The sequence below is a fragment of the Nothobranchius furzeri genome, chromosome 8, assembly GCF_043380555.1.
Source record: "Nothobranchius furzeri strain GRZ-AD chromosome 8, NfurGRZ-RIMD1, whole genome shotgun sequence".
NCBI lineage: Eukaryota > Metazoa > Chordata > Actinopteri > Cyprinodontiformes > Nothobranchiidae > Nothobranchius > Nothobranchius furzeri.
The window spans coordinates 79,210,972-79,232,644 of record NC_091748.1 but is presented as its reverse complement, the minus strand read 5'-3'; the positions used below and the strand labels follow the sequence as shown (position 1 = coordinate 79,232,644).

Genomic DNA, 21,673 nt, shown 5'->3' with positions numbered 1-21,673 from the left:
TGGACCGTGGACTCGTTGGGTGTGGATGTGACCCGTTACGATTTATATTTTAGCATCTAGTTTAGTGTCTGTTGTTGAAGCACAGGAAGACTTTTTGCTACGGGGTTATTTTGCCTCCAACAGCTGGCCGCACAAGTGAGACCTAGGACTTTTTTATGTATGTTTCAGGATCAATTTTAAGGTTCTTCTGATGGTTTTTAAGTGTCTTAACGGTCTGGGGCCTTCTAATCTCTCAGAACTGCTTTTACCGTATGAACCCTCACGGCCTCTGCACTCCTCTGGCAGGCGTCTCCTGGTCATCCCTAAAGTCAGGACACACACTCACGGCGAGGCGTCCTTCCAGTATCACGGCCCTCGCCTCTAGAACGAGCTGCCGGAGGACCTCAGGGTTGTTGATGATTTTAAGTCCAGGCTCAAGACCCACCTATTTAGGTTAGCTTTTATCTAATTATTTACTATAGTTTTATTTCTCGTTTTATATGATTATATTTTAGCAGTTTCATTATATAATATTATTATTTTACTGTCTATATGAATTTATTTATTACTTATTTTCTTACTTTTGTCATTTATATTAGCTCTTTTATTTTCATATTTTTACTCATTTCATCCAGTGTTTTCTCTGTGGGGGGGCCCTCTGCCCCGGGGGCGGTTGTCGACTGTTGCTTCCTGGGCGCTCTACAGGTAGGTAGTGTTAAGTGGAGGTGGGGGTCTATGCTCCCCCTCCTCTGTGCGTCCTGACTTAGTGTGGAAGACCTGATGCTGCCGGGGCAGACGGCTCCTCTGATGGCGTTTCCTTGCCTTACCTTACTTGGCTCATCTGGACTCAGCCGAATATAAATTTTTGTTTGTGTGTGTGTGTGTGTGTGTGTGTGTGTGTGTGTGTGTGTGTGTGTGTGTGTGTGTGTGTGTGTGTGTGTGTGTGTGTGTGTGGGCACCCACACACACACACACACACACACACACACACACAGAGGACAGGAGAACACGCAGCTAATTAATTAAATAATGTGGTTCTGTACCTTTCTCTTCAGCACAGCCGACAAAGGTTTATGATGGGTCAGTCCTCCTGCATGCTCAGATCATTCCCTTCCCTTGCTTGAAAAGTTGTTCCAAAATGAAAGTGGAACCCACATCTTTTTTATCTGTGAATTTAATGCCGTTCGGCGAGTCTCAAATAAAAATGTGGGCATCTTACTGTAAAAAATATACCATTAATGTAAAAAAGAAACTCTAAATTAATTATGTTCACCTGCGATGGACTGGCAACCTGTCCAGGGTGTACCCCGCCTGATTGCCCATTGACCGCTGGAGATAGGCACCAGCCACCCCGTGACCCTGCGTGGACAAGCGGGTTCAGACGATGGATGGATGAATTATGTTCGCATCCTGAATCAAACCCGGATCTTCTGCACGAGAGTCCGACGTCTTACTAGATGAGCTACAGCGCCAGTATCGTCTTTCGTATCTGTAACTTTTATATCCTTGATGACAGCTGAAACAACGTTCAAAGAACGATTCGGAGCGAAAATGGCTATTTTGTTGCTAATTTGCAGGAAATATCTAGAAGAAAGTAGCTAAGCGTCCTCAGAAATGTAGCAGGTTCATCACTAGTCGCTAAGTTGGCACTGCCTCTCTCTCTGCTGCTAAAGCTACGGATAGCAAATGCTACGGGCGATGCCTGAGCGTGAACGCGCATGAAGCAGCCTGCTCGACCCGAGCATCTCTCTTTTTCTGTGATTTTACAGAAAAACAGGCAATCCCAGTAAAAATGCCAGGGCTCATTCTACAGGACCAGGGCATTGCAGGAGAATGTATGAAGAAGACATTTATTATTTCTATACATGTTTTGGCTGTCAAACTTCCATAATGTCCCTTTAACTACAAACAGGAAATCAGTATGTTGTTCACTTCTTCCTTTATTCACTTGTTCTGGTTCCTGAATCCGGGCCAAATGACGAGCGTGTTCTCAGACGCTGAACAGGTGGGTATCCAGCTGAGAGTTTTCCATTTTCCTCTGTTTGAGGGAAGCGGAGCATTTATTCCCACATTCGTCTGGATGTTTGAGTGCTGCTGTAATGGCAGCTGGAGGCCGAGTGACAACATGAAGACAAACGGCGTCTGTTCCAGCCAATGCTTCTCACTCCAAAAGACCAAACTCGGGTTTTCTGACTGGACTCATTCGTGCGTGAGGTTGTTCTGGGCGTTATTCTCGCCCACATGTCTGTCTATCTGGAATCCTGTTTCAGGATCACAACTTTTATTTGGCGTGTTTGGATCCTGAACGTTTCTAAGTCAGGAAACAGAGGTGCTTTCTGTCTTTATTGTTTATGAAAGTTGTTTGTTTTGTTTGTTCAATTAATAAATAAAAACAACAAATAAACTACTAAGTCATTTTCAGCCATTCTGAGGTGTTTCTGGGCCAAACTGATGTTTGGTTCCTACTTTAGCCTAAGTAGCCAAAAGAGCCTCTTACGTCCTTTAGGACTGATGAGCTAGCTGCTGGTCTGAGTGCAGCCGTTTCTTGATGGGTTCTTAAAAAAAGCTGTTAACTCATTCGCTGCCAGCGTTTCTTACCGTTTTTACTGTTTTTTTTAAGAGTGACAGAACGTTGCGCGCTAGCATGATGTCGACGCCAAAACACCCAAAACAAAGCCTCATTTCTTACATCAGGAAGAATCCGCGCGTTTCGAGCGTTATCCGTTCTTTCATAATCCGTTGTTGAATTGTGATCGGCAGAAGCTTTTCCGGTTCGCGCCTCACTTTTTTTTACAGGAAAAGCCCAAAACGATCTCCTAACACATGGATGTTCTGCTTCCTGATCACGTGACGTGTGACGTATGCGGATGAAGATCGGCTTCAGAGCTGAGATGTTTGTTCTCGCGGTGCGGGGGCTCGTCCGACGCCCACACAGTAAAAACATGCTAGTGACGACTTTAGTCGTCGTTGGCAGTGAACGAGTTTTAAGAGCCAGTTTGTGTTCCTACAGCCAGAGATCTGAGCCACGTGTCTCCCGTTAAACGTTCCCTCTGTGTCCCTCTGAAGCCTGATTCATGCTTCTCCGTCTGCGTCAGTGCGGAGACACGCAACGCCATTATCCGTCCCTGCGCAGGGCTCCGGCAGGCACGCAAGAACGTACGGAGTCGAGCCCACATTTTTAAACATCCGTCGAACGAGACGGATTACGCAAGCTTGTGATTGGTCAGGACGCCGCTGTTGTTTACAGCGCCGCCATTGCAAAGAGAGCCGAGTTTAACCAGCGGCAGACACGGAGAAGCTTGAAGAATACCTCGCGAAAAAACTAAAAACATGAACGTTTCATCCTCTCGTGACTGGAGGAGTGAAAAGATACGCAGCAAACGTTTTGTTTGTGGACGGAAATGACAGGAAACGTGGGTTTAGAGGTGGGGAGCGCATGAAGAGGTGGGAGAATGAGAGACAAATATGTCCGTGTTAAAAGTCTCTTATATACACAAAAAACACAATATAAACACACTATCTTGGACCGATACATGACAGGATACCACAGAACAGCGTTACGCCCTCTGTTGTCCTGGCGGGTAATTGCGTGGCAACACTCTCCAGGAGACGGAGAAGTATGAGAGCAAAACGCTTCCGTCAACCCGTGCGTGTCTGTCGCTTGTGGAGCTGACGGAGAAGCATAAACCAGGCTTGAGGCCCTGTCCACACGTAGCCGGGGATCTGCCAAAACGTAGATATGTTTCTCTGTTTTGGGTGTCTGCGTGTGGACGGACAAAACCGGAGTTTTAAGGTCCGCAACGTCACTTTCCGCGACAAAAAAATGCTGACATCACGTGTGCGACCTGTGTTTACACTAGCCGACAGCATGGATGCCCTCAGAGCTGAGCTCGCTTTATCATTGGTCCAAGCGCTTTCTGCTTGTTTGTTTTTACAAGCGGAATTACTGCTCCTTGTGGAAGACCACAGACGAAGGACGAGGTTAAGAACGAGGGAAGTACTGCCGCCTACAGGTCTGACATGTCCTTAACAACGTATTTATCCGGGTACGTGTGGACAGTCTCTTTTTAAAACGAGGTGGTGTGGATGCAAGTTTTTGGAGGGGCGGATATTCGTTTTTAAAAAAACCCGGCTACGTGTGGACTAGGCCTGAGTGTCCATCCTGACCTTGTGACCCCCTGGTTTGCTTGGGGATCTTCACACAAGGGTGCGTAGACTCGGCACAAATTGTGTCGGATGGTTTTATAAACAAACCTCTAAAAGATCAAACCATACAGCCAAATACATTTTACAACTCAGACTCCACAAACTCAGCTACTTAGGAAAGGTTTCGCTAAAACATCTAGCTCCGTTCCATCATCATCCATACCCTGTCTAGTATAATCAGTAGTTTAGGGAAATAGAAATACATTCATTTTATAAATTACATACTGACTCTGTCTGAATTAATACGAAGTGTGTTTATGGTCCCTGAAAAAGTAAAAGAAACTAGAATTTTCTGATTAAACATTCAAAGATCCATCAGGTTGATATTTCGTATTTATATGGAGCCATCCCATCTTGTTGATCATTTAACACGTATGTGGCCTCTCTCAACGCTACAGTAGAATCGGACATGATCTGGTTTCTACAGACGCTGTGACTTCTGTTAGAAAGGTACCATCTAAACCAGTCTAGACCGGTTACAGAGATCCCCACCGAGTCACCAGGTCTGTTGGTTGAGGTGCTGTGGGGTCAACCGTGTCAGAAGAGAGGCTGTTCAGGAACAAGTCTGAGATCAAGCCGACTCATCACTGAAAAACCTGAGAATATATTCTGATTATTGTCTGATGGCCAGCTTGGTCTAATCCCTGGCAGCAGGATGTGAATCAGGAGATTATCATCAGTTCAGACCTGAAGCTGGCGGTCAGGGACCATGACTCAGCGTTCAGTCACGAGGAACTTTGAACGAATCCAGAACACATCTGGTTTGTTTGTTGTGAAACATCTAGAGGAAACAAACCGGCAGAACGAAAGCTGCTGGAGATTCACCCTCAAACCTTCCGTCCATGAGAATGTGAACGTGTGATGAGGAAGAGTTTGCTCTGAGGTTTCTGCTCCACAACCATCTGCAGAGTTAGGGAATCTGCAGAATGTGGACCGTACGAAAATACGTACCGCAGAACGTTTAGATGACATTTTAACGAGTTCATCGTGAATCTGCGTTCCCTTTTTCCTCCCCCAGTTTGTTAGAGACTGGAAACGTGAGTCAGACTGGTGGCGGAAAATGTGATTTCAGAGGTTCGTTTTTCTATCGGGGTCGTAAACCCCCAGAAACGTCAGACGAGGAGGAAAACGCCAAAAGGATCATTAATCGTTTCTGTCCGGCTGACGAGCGGAGACGTGCCTCCTGATTCAGACATGATCAAACGTTTGGAGTCTCTTCACCCAAAAAAACCCCTGGGATTGTTGCAACACAGCTCATCAAAATAAAAGCATCACGTGTAGCCTGTCAAAACAAAAGCATCGCTCTGCAGGGAGAGCATTAGGTCAGGACACTTCCTCAGTGGCGTGTCCAGATCTTTTAAAATGGGGTGGCCCAGGTGAGGCACAACTTTGTGCATGGGTGGCACCAATGATTATGCTTTGTTTGTTTCACCCCCAAGCCTTTTGTGGACAATGAAAAGCCTATTTGAAGGTAAATTAGTGTGGTGACACCTGGGGTGGCCAATCAGATTCCAAGGGTGGCATGTGCTACCCCAGGCCACTCCCCGGACACGCCCCTGCACCTCCTGGACTCCTCCTGGTGTTTCAGACATGTCCTGCTGGCAGGAGACCCTGGGTCAACCCAGGAGGTGCTGCACGCTGGCCAGGCAGCGCCTGGTGACCCCAAAGGTGGAGGTTGCTGGGGCGGTTTAGGCATACCTGTCCCTGTGACCCAGACCCGGATAAACAGACGGGATTAAAGAGGTATAAAATAAATCACTAAAAAGGGTCTTCACTGAGTCTGAAGAACATAACCCCAACCCCGGAGCAGAGAAGAGTCTGGAACATCAGCTGTTCTGATGCACAACCTGAACCGGCTCCAGCAGAACCTGGAGAACGGAGTTTCCACATGAACCAACAACGGATCCTCTCGCCTCTCTGAAACTTCAGCTGCTCATCTCACCCTGAGCAGGAGCAGCCTCAGCTGTAGTGTTCCTCATCTGTTCTGGATCAGTGGAACCGTGGTTCTGCTTGTTCAGCAGGAGGTTCTCTGACACAAAGAACGTCTTTATTTTTAATAGAACATATTTTCTGCTTTGTCGATTCCACTCAGCTAAACCAGATCCTGGTGGGACTTTTCAGGGCCCTCCAGCCTCGGATGACCTTCAACACGACGCCTGACAACGTTCTTCATCATCTTCATCATCATCATCATCATCATCATCATCATCATCTTTATTTAAAAAAGCACCTTACAGACGTGTGTTCTGCCACCAAGGTGCTGAACAGGCTAAAGTAGGAGAATAAACTCAAAAAATCCACATAAAACCAAAATAAAAGTCATAAAATACAAGATTAAAATAACAGCAACAGAATTAAAAGTCAGTTTAAGCCATCAGAGTTCTGATCTCCCCCCAGAGCAGATCCACCGCGCTTCGTCCAACCCAGCCGAGAGCCCGCCACAGCGCCCCCTGAGAGGTGACTCAGGTGGGGGGTCATCTGTGCCTTTGCTGGTCCTGGAGCACGAGCTGGACCAGGACCCAGATCAGGAGATGGGCCTCCTGGCCTGGTTTCCTCCAACATCAGACAGTTATGTAACCATGGTAACAGCCGAGGCAAAGCAGCATGTGGAAGCAAGAAACTTCCTGGTCTCCAGGATCCGGTTTCTCCGCATTTAGCGAGTTCTGCGGGTCGACCCAGTTTTGTTACGTGACCCGGCTGCCTCTGATGGGTCACAACAGAACCGTCAGGTGGAACCCAGAGTAGAACCCACGGATCCAAATCAGCTGATTTATGGTGAACATTAAAATAATATCTGATGACCAACAGAAACGGTCCGGTTCGAGATCCTCAACAAACCAACAGCTCAGTTTAAAGATCCGGATCCTAACAGAACCCGGATCCGTTCATGAGGCAGCTGCAGATCCAGATGGAACTTTTTTAATGTTCCGAACCTCCTGAACCACGTCTCCATGGCAACCAGAGCCGTCATTCATCAGGTGTGTTTCATACTTGCCCTAAAAACGGTTCCGATCCAAACTTCTAGATGCAACAGAAGTGAAGCCAGAAGTTGGGACCAGGTGAGACCGAACCTCCAGAACCAGAAGACCAGACAGGACCAGGGTCACCTGCTGGTGCACCTGCAGCAGCTCTGATGTTCCCGGACACGCCCATCGCGGTCCCAGCAGGGAACCAGGAAACAGAACCAGAACCCGGGTCAGCATCGGAAACCAAATCCCTGCGGACCGGTTCCCCCAGGCTCTGGTTCCGTCGGTACCACCTGACCCAGCTCCGATGTCTTTGGTCCACCTGAACTCCAGAGGGAAGTTCTGACATCCAGAACCGGCTCGAACTCGATGAGCGCCCCGCGCGTGTCCACCGCGTCGCGGGCAAACTGAGTCGAACCGGGTCGGTTCTAGTTCTTACCTTTGATGTAGTTGGACCTGGCTTCATCCAGCAGGGTGGAGGCGGAGGTCCCCATGGTTCCTCTGACGGGAAGCTCCGCAGGTAGCCTTTGGTTCTCCTCAGGTGGGAGCGGGTCTCCTCTGGAGCTGGGGAGGAGAGGGGGAGTCACCACCCCCGCCCCGCCTCCTCCCCCGTCTCCTCCCCCACATGGGTTAGTGACGCTGTCCCGTCTCCCGCCCCGTAGCTAAAACTTCCAAACATCTGATCTGAGGTGTGTGTGTGTGTGTGTGTGTGTGTGTGCGTGTGTGCGTGTGTGCGTGCGTGTGTGTGTGTGTGTGTGTGTCACACAAAACAACTGCCCCCCGTGACGTCATCGGGGTCAAGCTAAAGAGAATTTCAGGTTTTGAAACATTTTTGAAGTTTCTCCATCTAAACACAAACATGACGTCAGTAACTCCGGGAGCAGCTTAGTGACGTCATTATTACTTATCAGTCAGAAGCTTTGAAACTAAAGGAATATTAGTTCATAGCCGGCTCTTCCCAACGACCGTCCAGAACCGGTTTTAACTTGGATTTCATATTTGAATCTAGTCGTTGATTTGTTTATTTATGCATTTACTTGTTTGTTTATGTATTTATTTGTTTGTTTACTGCACGGTGATGTGTGTTCTCGTGCTGTGAAGCACTTTGGTCAGCAGCAGCTGTTTAACTGTGCCGTGCATCCATTCCTTTAGGCTGTGCAGCTGCAGCCTGAAGGAGAACCTGCTTCTGTGGGCGACCAGAACTAAACTTAACACACATCAGAACATTTTTATGATGCTTTCCACAAAGATTTTATTGTGTTTAAAAAGCCAAAAAGAGAAGACATTCCTAACGAAACGGACAGAATCCGGAAGCTGCTGAAGGACCAGCAGAGCCGGTGATTCAGCCGGTTCAGGCGGGGTTTTCCGAGCTCACGCTAGTCTGCGTGGACGTGGCGGCCTTGGTGAAGGTGGGGACGCTGTACTTGGTGAGGACGGACTTAAACTGCTGCAGCGTGGCGTCGGTGCGAACCCCCGTCGGGTCAAAGTGAGTCCGGCTCACCCTGAAGCCGGCCTCCATCAGGTACTGAAGGAACTTGTTCAACCTGCAGCAGAAGGAAGTTTGTGTTAGGACCGGAGCAGGGCTGCAAATCACATGCCTGGAGGCCAGAGGTCACTCACTTGGGCATGTTCATGCCTCTGATGCTGTGTCGGTGGATGCTGTAGTAGAAAGGAGGATGTTCCAGAGACGCATCAGGCTTCAGCTTCTTCAGGACGTTCCCAGATTCCTCCCCGCTTTTCCTTTTACCTGCAGGGAAACTAAAACTTCACTGAGCCGAAGAACAAACAAAAAGGATGAAGAAAGCACCAGAATCCAAGTATTTAACAGACTAAATAAAGCAACACTGCCCCCTAGTGGATACCCCTGAACCTGTAGGTCTAAATACAGAATCCCTTGTTTCGGCTTTTCAGAGCCCCCAAGTCCGTTTTAACCTCCGCTGGTTTTGTTTTCAGATGATTGTAGAGAACAGGATGGACCGACTCACCAGTCAGGTCAGCGAGTCTCGCCTCATCTCCACTCTGTAACGTCTTAATAACAACTCCACACTCCGCTGCAGAGGAAACAGAAGAGTCACAGTCTGGTCCTGCAAACACCAGAGGGGTCACAGAGGAGACCTTACCCTGGCTGGTGAGGACTGATGACCCATGGACCAGAGACTTGAGGGTGGTGCCCTCAGACTCGCAGATCAGCGTTTTGACAAGTGGCTGGATGTCTTCCATGCTGTGCCTCACGGCAGCAGACAGCATCTTTCTCAGGAAGCCAGTGTTGAAGAGCGGTCCGGACCTGCACACACAGACTAACCCCGTAACCCGGAGCCTAAAGGGGCCACGTAGACCATGTGGGCCATTCGTGTGAGTCCTGAAGAGGTCTCCCTCCTAACTGGCAGACAGATCATTCTTTGTGTTTTAATAACATGTCTGAAGCCTTGCCTTTGCTCTAAGGCGTCCCTCAGGGGTCAGCCTAAGGACCAATTCTTTTTGGAAGGTCAGACGCTGTAAAAATGTATCTCATCATTCATATGCTGATGATGTTCAGTTATACGTGTCTAACAAGCAGTCTGAGTTGCATAAACTGAGCTAATGGAGTGGATCTCATATGCAAAGACCAGGGCGCTCATTTATCAATCGTACTTACGCGCAGATCTGTGGAACCCTTTTACACTTTGTGTGGTATTCACCATCTCATACTTGTGTGTAGAGATGGTTTCAAATATCAGAACAGCTCTGACCATGCGTACAAACAGCCAGGAGAGTCGGCAGAAATTATGGGCCCTACCAACATTTCTGGGCCCCCTATATTTTTTACAGATAAAGTTTTACCCAATAAGCAGGCCCTGTGTATGTTTAAAAAGATACTTAGCACATTGGATCGATAAAATGTCTAATGATGAGTACAAAGCCTACAAAACAAGAAAAAAACATGGGAGTGTGTGTGTTTACCACAGAGGTCCCAGCTGCACCGCCGTCTTCCCAGGCAGACTTCCATGACAGTCACAGGGCAGCGTGTCTGTAAGGAGACAGGTGTGGATTTAGCTTCCTATTAAAACACTAAACAAAAACATGGCGCTCTACGCACCATGAGGAGGCCTACCTATCCTGGAAAAATAGTCTTGTGCTTTATAAAAATAAGCTTCGACAAACTAGAACTGCTTATTTCTCAGCGTTAATTGAGAAGAATAAGCATAATCCTAAGTGTTTTTCTCCCCAGAAGAAGCTACAACGATGTTCTGCTGAGCTGTGGTGGCCTCATGGAGGGGGCCATCGTCTAGCACACTGCTGCTAACCACTTAAACATTCTCTCTCTCCTGATAATAACTTTTTACTCTCTTTGACGTTGGATGTGCTACTACTAGTTTATCCGTTTAATTATAGATCCACTAGGATAAATACAATAAAGTTTATCTCTCACCTAATAGAATATTTACTAAGAAATCACAATGTAACCATGGAAACGTGTGTGTGTGTGTGTGTGTGTGTGTGTGTGTGTGTGTGTGTGTGTGTGTGTGTGTGTGTGTGTGTGTATGTGCGTGCGTGCGTGCGTGCGTGTGTGTGTGTGTGTGTGTGTTCTCGATCCCCAGTGAGTCGTGGAGGATGGCTGCTTATACTGAGCCAGGATTCTCTGGAGGTTTCTTCCTGTTAAAAGGGAGTTTTCCTCTCCACTGTCGCTGCATGCTTGCTTAGTATGAGGATTGCTGTAAAGTCTCTGACACTAGTCAGTGACTCGATGCGACCTGCTGGGTTCCTTATATAGGAAACATTATTTCTGATTGGCTTAATGACCTGACCTGTATTGTTTACTGTGTGCAGGTCCTTGAGACGACTCGTGATTTGGCGCTTTATAAATAAACTGAATGGATCTAAACTCCGTGATGTCATCCTTCATAAAATAAACACAAGGTGGGCGTGAGCTGTGTTGCTTTTGGAGACTTGGAACCACAATATTTTATTAATTTACTCCCTGCTCTCTTTCTTTTGCAAACACACAATCACACACACACACACACACACTCACTGCAGAGGCAACAATGTAAACAAACCCGTCTGCTGAAGAGGTAAAGGTTGCACCAGAGGAAGCTCGTTAAAATGCGTAAATGAAGGTGATGTTATTTTTCGTAGAATAAAATTCATGTTGAAGTTCAGAATATTTCATCAGGTAGGACCTGTGATCAGCTGGCTCACTGGCATCATGTCATGTTTTGGGACCCGGCCACCTGAAAGAATCGGAATCGGGAATCGATAGGAACCCGAATGAAAACGAGGAACTGGAATCAGAACCGGAACCCTTCAGGCTCGAACCCTGATTGTGTGTTGCATCGGGACATTTAAGCTCCAACAACTTTTTAAATGCTGCATCGAGGCTCAAAGATCAGCGTCCACGTTTAAATAAACGTCTAAATGATTTGCCCTTTAGCTAACTGGCACGGTGACACACTGATGAGCAGCTTTCAGGTGGCTGAAAGAAGACATGCTCTTAAATATCTGAACAGGTGTGGCCCCCCCACCCCATCAGAGCGGCTCACCGTCCACCATGTTTCCAAGCTTCAGGAACACCCTCGCTTCGCACCACTGACAATGCATCAGTTTCCGTAACTTCTTGGCTGACTCATCCGCCTGCGACGGGCCTCTAAGAACTCTCACCACCACCAGGACAAAGTGCTCCAGCGCCACCGTCAGCAGCACCTCGATGCCTTTGTTGCAGCGTGCAGCCGCCCTGCAGCAGCAACAACACAGTCAGGAGCGGCCTGAACCACACCAGGAGGATTCTGGGGCGGGAGACCCACCTGCACACGGAGGCCACCAGCATGCGTGCTGCCAGCTCCTTGTAGTACTCGGTACGAACGATGTGGCAGCCATAGTGACGCAGCGTGACGCTGGGCGACTTGGCATACAGCGAACCTGTGTCCGTGGACGTTATGGAGATAATGCCAAGGTTACGGATGTTCCTGAAGGCGGCGTCCAGGTAGTTCACAGCAGTACCAAACGGTTCCAGGTGGCTGGAAGAAATGGTAAATGGCTGTATTTGATATAGCGCCTTCTAGAGTCCTGGGACCCCCCAAGGCCCTTTACAACACAATCAGTCATTCACTCATTCACACACACATTCACACACTGATGGTGATGAGCTACAATGTAGCCACAGCTGCCCTGGGGCACACTGACAGAGGCGAGGCTGCCGAGCACTGGCGCCACCGGTCCCTCCGACCACCACCAGCAGGCAAGGGGGGTTAAGTGTCTTGCCCAAGGACACAACGACAGCGACACACTAAGTGGGGCTCGAACCTGCAACCTGCACTTAACTTCTGTGCCACCGTCGCCCTGGATGATCTGCTTTTAAATATCTTAAAGGTGTGGTTCACTGGAAAACCGTTTTAATGATTATTTCTGATTCTAACGGGTCACTCTGACCCCCAAATTCCACTACCTCCGCTCCGCTGCGCTCCGCTCCGACACGAACGCCGGAGCAAAATCGGTCCCGTTGTAGTCAATCAGAGCAATTCCACTACTGCGGCCGTGGTCCGGCAGTGCGGCGCCGTGCGCTGCCCTCTGTTCCGGCGTCCGGCAAAAATAGAATCGATCCTATTTTCGCCGGACGCCGGAGCACCTCCGCAGTAAATGGACAGAAATCACAACGGCCCAACAGGAAAAGGAGCAAGCACAACTTCAGTTATTCCACAATAAATCGATAAACAAAAGGCGTTTTTTGTTTCATATGCACAGGTTTAACAACTTTTAACAACTATCAATGACGGCTGAAGTTTAAATGCACAAAAATAAGCCATAAATACAGTTTCCACTATCAAAGTAGTCACACTTTGTTGATCCAAACACTGCTGATCTCTCAACACAAATGATGGGCAGATTAAACAGTTCATGCCGATGTTTCTCCCACACAACGGGTGTTTGGATCTAACTTCCGCGTTTATTGCTCGGACTGTATCGCAAGATCTCGAAAATCCCGCGCATGCTTGTTTGCCCCCCTCAGGTTTCCGCACCGGAGCGGAGCCGTTGTAGAGCGGGTACCAGTATAATTTGAGTTCGGAAGCGAGCGGCTGCGAAAGGCGGGGGCGGACCGGACCGGAGCGGAGGTAGTGGAATTTGGGGGTGAGTGTTTCACACAGGCTGAACATGAAAATAGTCTCCTACACCTATCTCCTGCATCAGCTTCTGAAAGATAATAGTCTCCTACACCTATCTCCTGCATCAGCTTCTGATAGATAATAGTCTCCTACACCTATCTCCTGCATCAGCTTCTGATAGAAAACCGACGGTGAAACTCTAGGATAGAAAATCCTGACAGATCTACGTCATCCTGTCACTAACATTCATGGACTCACCCATCTGGACTCACGACGGGGAAGGCTGTTGTTGGTTTAGCATCCAGGAAACAGGAGAGAACGTCTCTGCTAGTAGAAGCTAACGTTAGCATTAGCAACTCCACCACACAGCAGAACTCCTCCAGGCTTGTGTTATTAGTGGAGGTAAAACATCAATGCTGCAGAGCAAACTGAGTCAGTGGTAGAGTCGTGTTGCTGTTAGCCAATCAGAGGTGAGATGTCCACATATCAGGAAATAAGACTCCAGATCCTGCCGTCTGAAGCTTCCTTCTCCTCCAGCTGACTCCCCTCCACACCACACCCCCACCCTATTGTTGTTGGGTGATGCCAAGTCACCCACATGAATCTCCTTTAACTGGTCTGTGTCCTCGGTTCACTCACATGTAGTCAAAAGATCGCAGATGCATGATGACGTTGGCATCCATCTTGGCGACCTCCACGGTAGCGACAGGAGTCATCTCAGCCTCGGCACCGGCCCGGTCGGGGCCCCGGGGTCCTCGCTGGCCTCCGTCCACCCGGATGTTGTTTAGCTCACAGTTCTCTTTGATCATTTTGACGCAGGTGTCGCTGATGTCCGTTATGGTGACTCTGACAGCGTTACGCAGGTGTTTGGCCCACTGGAGGCCCATGATGCCTGGAGACAAAACAGAGGTTCATCCGTCTCCCACGCTTTAAACCTGGAGCTGGTGGTAGGACTGCAGATGTTAAACATCTGTCCACGTTGGTCTGGATGGCCACGAAGCTCCAGCGTAAACAAAAGACACGAGCTGCATGAATCAGCTGACCTGCAGGTCAGAGCAGCCGATTCAGACACACTCGTCCCGACGCCCCAACTCCTCACCTGTAGCTCCGAACGCGTCCAGACACTCCAGCGGGTTCCGTTCCTCCGCCAGAACCGCCAACGAGCAGAACACCAGCTGCCTGGAACCAGAACCCACGGTTCACACTGTGTGTGTGCGTGTGTGTGTGTGTGTGTGTGTGCTTGCGTGTGTGTGTGTGTGTGTGTGTGCGTGCGTGTGTGTGTGTGTGCGTGTGTGTGTGTGTGTGTGTGCGTGTGTGTGTGTGTGTGTGCGTGTGTGTGTGCGTGTGTGCGTGTGTGTGCGTGCGTGTGTGTGTGTGTGCTTGCGTGTGTGTGTGTGTGTGTGTGTGTGTGTTGGTTGGGGCCCCCTTGTGGCCTTAACTTTGAATTTAAAGAGCAAGTCACCCCCAAATCCACTTCTTTTTTGCTGATTAACTATATAAATGAGTGTCTAACCATGCTGTAGACACATGCAGTCAATCATTTGGCACTTAAGTGCATTTTAGTTAAAATTTAAATATTCTGCCTAAAACTGTCATTGTTGCACAGTTGTCAGGTAAAAACTCTGCATTGCATTTAAATTTAATCTGCCAATGCTATAGGCTAAGAAGTACACTATGACGTCAGCTGGTACATTATGAGGCCACAATGTTGTGTGTGTGTGTGTGTGTAGACTGCCAGACAACAGCATTTTTTGCATTTTTCAAACGGGAAGTGGGAGTGGAGTAAGAGTCTGGTAGGGGGTGACTTGCTCTTTAAAGTAAAAATTTTTCCGCTTTTGTTTTTGGTTCATCACAAACTGAGACCAAATGACTTCCTTTAATTAATGCTGCCATCTCATTATTTTGTTTATAACACTCTTTTTCTAAATAAATCCCTTAATCATCAAAAACTACTGAGATTAGATGACTTATTCACTCAGTTTAAAGACTACTCTTCTTCTTTTTCTTATTATTATTGTTGTTGTCATTATTAAATTTGTTGTCATCTTTATTTCTCACCTTTTCCATTTTAAAGACCTTTTTTCATGTTGCTTTGCATTACTAATTTCTTTGAACAATTAAGAAAAATGTATTTGCATGCTGCAAATAAATAAATAAATAATAAGTTCATAAAAGTCCAAGACTATTTTTCCAGACTTGAATACATGCATAACTTTTCATTGTTTTATTTACTTGTTCTCTAACATTACTGTTTATCTTTGATTATGGAGAAAGAAATCATGGAAAAGTAAAACAAAAAGAAAGGATTTCAGAAAGGTAATATGCTTTTTTCCATGCTTTAACTTCCAAAGCCAAGAAATTAATTAATGAAACTGTGTATTTTTGCATGTTTCACTCATTTAGGGCAACAAAGGTGAAAACAACAACAACATTTAGTTTTCCATGTTTAGCACAAGTCTTTCTTTTTATTTTCTGTTTGGTGGTCATTTTGCCTCTAATTCTGGTCCTCCTTCCAATAAAGGCCTGGAGCTTGATGAGCTTGAGTCAAATACAGGCCCGGGCCTGTATTAGAGGATTTACGGTATCTATCATCTATCCATCTATGTCTATATCTATCTATCATCTATCTATTCATGTCTATATCTACTTATATCTACTGTATCTCTATATCTGTCTATCTATCATCTATCTATCTATCTATCTATCTATCTATCTATCTATCTATCTATCTATCTATCATCTATATATCTATCTATCTATCTATCTATCTATCTATCTATCTATCTATCTATCTATCTATCTATCTATCTATCTATCTATCTATCTATCTATCTATCTATCTATCTATCTATCTATCTATCTATCTATCTATCTATCTATCTATCTATCTATCATCTATCTATCTATCTATCTATCTATCTATCTATCTATCTATCTATCTATCTATCTATCTATCTATCTATCTATCTATCTATCTATCTATCTATCTATCTATCTATCTATCTATCTATCTATCTATCTATCTATCTATCTATCTATCTATCTATCTATCTATCTATCTGTCTATCTATCTATCTGTCTATCTATCTATCTATCTATCGAACAATTTCCAAAATTTTCACAAGGCTGGGTTTTACTGAACACTTGTTTAACTCCGTAACATGAAATCAAGGTTAATAATATAACTTGGATCACAAAATCTTCTGTGTTACTAAAACTGGTTGAAGCAAAAGTGAATACAACCTGCAACAAAAACTACTACATCTAGTATTTTGTATGACCACCATGATTTTCATGCACAACACCAAGTCCTCTAGGCATGGAATGAACAAGTTGGCGACATTTTGTATCTTTGTCTCGTCATTCCAGAGTCTAGAGTCCCAGTAGTTGTTATCACTGTTGCCTCGCAGCAAGAAGGTTGCAGGTTCGAAACTCAGCTGCAGCCTTTTTGCATGGAGTTGCATGTTCTCCCCATGCATGCCTGGGTTCCCTCTGGACACTCCGGTTTCCCCCACAGATCACAACATGCCCTATAGATTAACAATTGTAAGTCGCTTTGGATAAAAGCGTATGCCAAATAAATAAACATAAAAATGCCTTGAAAAATTCAATTATCTTTGGGTTAGCATATAGCTAATGTCCCGCTGATCTCCAACCGTGGAGCATGAGCTGATGTTAAAGGCCATGGTGCCCAGCTACAATTGCAGTGGTCTGAGGTTCTGCTTGTAATTTAATAGTCCCAGTCCATATTATATCTCCACAGGCAACCGGCATGACTACAGCCTCGCACAGACGCCAGGCTGTCGTGCGAATTGGCTACCCCGGAGCCCTTCTTAGCTTCTTGGACTAGATGACTCAACTATTAGCTACATTGGTTAATTTGTTCCAACCCTGTTCCAAACGTAAGACCCCCATCCTCAGCTCCACCTCTTTTCCCATTTTTGAATTGTCTGGGCGTGACAAGACATGTGACACGGTAAAAAAAAATCAGTGTTGGGAACCTCCCATTTTTGGCTTAAACCTGCCGCTCACGGAACAATGGGTGGGCTATGTCCACATTTTTCATATGTCAATGGTTTTTACGTCATTTTGGAAGGAGTTGGGGCAGACTGGAACAGTAATTCAGAAGGGGAATTTATCACCAACCCAGCGCAGTATTGGTATTTTATTGTGTTTACTGCGTATCAATCAAGAACACTGTTCTTGGTGCTTCAGTGTCATGAACACATTTCACTTGTCCCTTCTTTGGTTTAGTTTGAGAAAGATGCCCCCCCCCCCCCCCATAAGTTGCGCTATAATGACAAATTGGTGATCACACAAACACACTGTACTATTAACCCTCCCAGTGTCTTTATGGGTGACCCCACGAGGAAAGCTGACCATTGAGCAGGGCCGCCCTGCAGGGCAGGGCAGGGCAGGGCAGGGCAGGGCCGCCCTGCAGGGCAGGGCAGGGCAGGGCAGGGCAGGGCAGGGCAGGGCCGCCCTGCAGGGCAGGGCAGGGCAGGGCCGCCCTGCAGGGCAGGGCAGGGCAGGGCAGGGCAGGGCAGGGCAGGGCCGCCCTGCAGGGCAGGGCAGGGCAGGGCAGGGCCACCCTGCAGGGCAGGGCAGGGCAGGGCAGGGCTGCCCTGCAGGGCAGGGCAGGGCAGGGCAGGGCAGGGCAGGGCAGGGCCGCCCTGCAGGGCAGGGCAGGGCAGGGCAGGGGAGCCCTGCAGGGCAGGGCAGGGCAGGGCAGGGCAGGGCAGGGCAGGGGAGCCCTGCAGGGCAGGGCAGGGCAGGGGAGCCCTGCAGGGCAGGGCAGGGCAGGGCAGGGCAGGGGAGCCCTGCAGGGCAGGGCAGGGCAGGGCAGGGCAGGGGAGCCCTGCAGGGCAGGGCAGGGCAGGGCAGGGGAGCCCTGCAGGGCAGGGCAGGGCAGGGCAGGGCAGGGCAGGGGAGCCCTGCAGGGCAGGGCAGGGCAGGGCAGGGCCGCCCTGCAGGGCAGGGCAGGGCAGGGCAGGGCAGGGCAGGGCCGCCCTGCAGGGCAGGGCAGGGCAGGGCCGCCCTGCAGGGCAGGGCAGGGCAGGGCAGGGCAGTGCAGGGCAGGGCAGGGGAGCCCTGCAGGGCAGGGCAGGGGAGCCCTGCAGGGCAGGGCAGGGCAGGGCAGGGCAGGGGAGCCTTGCAGGGCAGGGCAGGGCAGGGCAGGGCAGGGGAGCCCTGCAGGGCAGGGCAGGGCAGGGCAGGGCAGGGGAGTCCTGCAGGGCAGGGCAGGGCAGGGCAGGGGAGCCCTGCAGGGCAGGGCAGGGCAGGGCAGGGGAGCCCTGCAGGGCAGGGCAGGGCAGCCCTGCAGGGCAGGGCAGGGCAGGGCAGGGGAGCCCTGCAGGGCAGGGCAGGGCAGGGCAGGGGAGCCCTGCAGGGCAGGGCAGGGCAGGGCAGGGGAGCCCTGCAGGGCAGGGCAGGGCAGGGCAGGGCAGGGGAGCCTTGCAGGGCAGGGCAGGGCAGGGCAGGGCAGGGGAGCCCTGCAGGGCAGGGCAGGGCAGGGCAGGGGAGCCCTGCAGGGCAGGGCAGGGCAGGGCAGGGCAGGGGAGCCCTGCAGGGCAGGGCAGGGCAGGGCAGGGGAGGCCTGCAGGGCAGGGCAGGGTAGGGGAGCCCTGCAGGGCAGGGCAGGGCAGGGCAGGGCAGTGCAGGGCAGGGCAGGGGAGCCCTGCAGGGCAGGGCAGGGCAGGGCAGGGCAGGGGAGCCTTGCAGGGCAGGGCAGGGCAGGGCAAGGCAGGGGAGCCCTGCAGGGCAGGGCAGGGCAGGGCAGGGCAGGGGAGCCCTGCAGGGCAGGGCAGGGCAGGGCAGGGCAGGGCAGGGGAGCCCTGCAGGGCAGGGCAGGGCAGGGCAGGGCAGGGGAGCCCTGCAGGGCAGGGCAGGGCAGGGCAGGGGAGCCCTGCAGGGCAGGGCAGGGCAGGGCAGGGGAGCCCTGCAGGGCAGGGCAGGGCAGGGCAGGGCCGCCCTGCAGGGCAGGGCAGGGCAGGGCAGGGCAGGGCCGCCCTGCAGGGCAGGGCAGGGCAGGGCAGGGCAGGGCAGGGCCGCCCTGCAGGGCAGGGCAGGGCAGGGCAGGGCCGCCCTGAAGGGCAGGGCAGGGCAGGGCCGCCCTGCAGGGCAGGGCAGGGCAGGGCAGGGCAGGGCAGGGGAGCCCTGCAGGGCAGGGCAGGGCAGGGCAGGGCAGGGGAGCCCTGCAGGGCAGGGCAGGGGAGCCCTGCAGGGCAGGGCAGGGCAGCCCTGCAGGGCAGGGCAGGGCAGGGCAGGGGAGCCCTGCAGGGCAGGGCAGGGCAGGGCAGGGGAGCCCTGCAGGGCAGGGCAGGGCAGGGCAGGGCAGGGGAGCCTTGCAGGGCAGGGCAGGGCAGGGCAGGGCAGGGGAGCCTTGCAGGGCAGGGCAGGGCAGGGCAAGGCAGGGGAGCCCTGCAGGGCAGGGCAGGGCAGGGCAGGGCAGGGGAGCCCTGCAGGGCAGGGCAGGGCAGGGCAGGGCAGGGCAGGGGAGCCCTGCAGGGCAGGGCAGGGCAGGGCAGGGCAGGGCAGGGGAGCCCTGCAGGGCAGGGCAGGGCAGGGCAGGGCAGGGCAGGGCAGGGGAGCCCTGCAGGGCAGGGCAGGGCAGGGCAGGGGAGCCCTGCAGGGCAGGGCAGGGCAGGGCAGGGCAGGGGAGCCCTGCAGGGCAGGGCAGGGCAGGGCAGGGCCGCCCTGCAGGGCAGGGCAGGGCAGGGCAGGGCCGCCCTGCAGGGCAGGGCAGGGCAGGGCAGGGCCGCCCTGCAGGGCAGGGCAGGGCAGGGCAGGGCCGCCCTGAAGGGCAGGGCAGGGCAGGGCCGCCCTGCAGGGCAGGGCAGGGCAGGGCAGGGCAGGGCAGGGGAGCCCTGCAGGGCAGGGCAGGGCAGGGCAGGGCAGGGGAGCCCTGCAGGGCAGGGCAGGGCAGCCCTGCAGGGCAGGGCAGGGCAGGGGAGCCCTGCAGGGCAGGGCAGGGCAGGGCAGGGGAGCCCTGCAGGGCAGGGCAGGGCAGGGCAGGGCAGGGGAGCCTTGCAGGGCAGGGCAGGGCAGGGCAGGGCAGGGGAGCCTTGCAGGGCAGGGCAGGGCAGGGCAAGGCAGGGGAGCCCTGCAGGGCAGGGCAGGGCAGGGCAGGGCAGGGGAGCCCTGCAGGGCAGGGCAGGGCAGGGCAGGGCAGGGCAGGGGAGCCCTGCAGGGCAGGGCAGGGCAGGGCAGGGCAGGGCAGGGGAGCCCTGCAGGGCAGGGCAGGGCAGGGCAGGGGAGCCCTGCAGGGCAGGGCAGGGCAGGGCAGGGCAGGGGAGCCCTGCAGGGCAGGGCAGGGCAGGGCAGGGCCGCCCTGCAGGGCAGGGCAGGGCAGGGCAGGGCAGGGCCGCCCTGCAGGGCAGGGCAGGGCAGGGCAGGGCAGGGCAGGGCCGCCCTGCAGGGCAGGGCAGGGCAGGGCAGGGCCGCCCTGAAGGGCAGGGCAGGGCAGGGCCGCCCTGCAGGGCAGGGCAGGGCAGGGCAGGGCCACCCTGCAGGGCAGGGCAGGGCAGGGCAGGGCTGCCCTGCAGGGCAGGGCAGGGCAGGGCAGGGCAGGGCAGGGCCGCCCTGCAGGGCAGGGCAGGGCAGGGCAGGGGAACCCTGCAGGGCAGGGCAGGGCAGGGCAGGGCCGCCCTGCAGGGCAGGGCAGGGCAGGGCAGGGGAGCCCTGCAGGGCAGGGCAGGGCAGGGCAGGGCAGGGCAGGGGAGCCCTGCAGGGCAGGGCAGGGCAGGGGAGCCCTGCAGGGCAGGGCAGGGCAGGGCAGGGCAGGGCGGGGCAGGGCAGGGGAGCCCTGCAGGGCAGGGCAGGGCAGGGCAGGGGAGCCCTGCAGGGCAGGGCAGGGCAGGGCAGGGCAGGGCAGGGCAGGGGAGCCCTGCAGGGCAGGGCAGGGCAGGGCAGGGCCGCCCTGCAGGGCAGGGCAGGGCAGGGCAGGGCAGGGCAGGGCAGGGCCGCCCTGCAGGGCAGGGCAGGGCAGGGCAGTGCAGGGCAGGGCAGGGGAGCCCTGCAGGGCAGGGCAGGGCAGGGCAGGGCAGGGCAGGGGAGCCCTGCAGGGCAGGGCAGGGCAGGGCAGGGCAGGGGAGCCTTGCAGGGCAGGGCAGGGCAGGGCAGGGCAGGGGAGCCCTGCAGGGCAGGGCAGGGCAGGGCAGGGCAGGGGAGTCCTGCAGGGCAGGGCAGGGCAGGGCAGGGGAGCCCTGCAGGGCAGGGCAGGGCAGGGCAGGGCAGGGCAGGGCAGGGGAGCCCTGCAGGGCAGGGCAGGGCAGCCCTGCAGGGCAGGGCAGGGCAGGGCAGGGGAGCCCTGCAGGGCAGGGCAGGGCAGGGCAGGGGAGCCCTGCAGGGCAGGGCAGGGGAGCCCTGCAGGGCAGGGCAGGGCAGGGCAGGGGAGCCTTGCAGGGCAGGGCAGGGCAGGGCAGGGCAGGGGAGCCCTGCAGGGCA

General features: G+C 52.6%; 2 protein-coding genes across 2 annotated transcripts in view; both read right to left on the bottom strand.

Annotated features, from left to right (window-relative positions):
• Window positions 1-7,756, bottom strand: part of niban1a (niban apoptosis regulator 1a) — a 35,140-nt gene extending 27,384 nt beyond the window's left edge. Inside the window, exon 1 of the mRNA XM_070554369.1 lies at window positions 7,591-7,756. Coding sequence (XP_070410470.1) covers window positions 7,591-7,645 — 55 coding nt within the window. The 5' untranslated portion in view covers window positions 7,646-7,756. The remainder of the gene's footprint in view (window positions 1-7,590) is intronic.
• Window positions 7,757-8,386: 630 nt separating this feature from the next.
• On the bottom strand, window positions 8,387-16,707 carry trmt1l (tRNA methyltransferase 1-like). Its single transcript, XM_070553881.1, has 9 exons — window positions 16,491-16,707; window positions 14,328-14,426; window positions 13,868-14,120; window positions 11,933-12,145; window positions 11,672-11,862; window positions 10,092-10,158; window positions 9,137-9,435; window positions 8,772-8,898; window positions 8,387-8,695 (listed from the first exon to the last, which is right to left on the bottom strand). The coding sequence occupies exons 1-9, from the start codon at window positions 16,705-16,707 to the stop codon at window positions 8,503-8,505; spliced, it is 1,659 nt and encodes a 552-aa protein (XP_070409982.1). The 3' UTR covers window positions 8,387-8,502.
• Window positions 16,708-21,673: the final 4,966 nt, after the last annotated feature.

Excerpts from the sequence above, each read along its gene's own strand:
- trmt1l (XM_070553881.1), bottom strand. The coding sequence starts at position 16,707 with ATGCATGGGGAGAACATGCAACTCCATGCAAAAAGGCTGCAGCTGAGT. Across the intron at positions 11,863-11,932 it reads CTGGTGGCCTCCGTGTGCAG|GGCGGCTGCACGCTGCAACA; the intron begins GTGGGTCTCCCG and ends TTGCTGCTGCAG. Across the intron at positions 8,899-9,136 it reads GAGACTCGCTGACCTGACTG|GTAAAAGGAAAAGCGGGGAG; the intron begins GTGAGTCGGTCC and ends GTTTCCCTGCAG.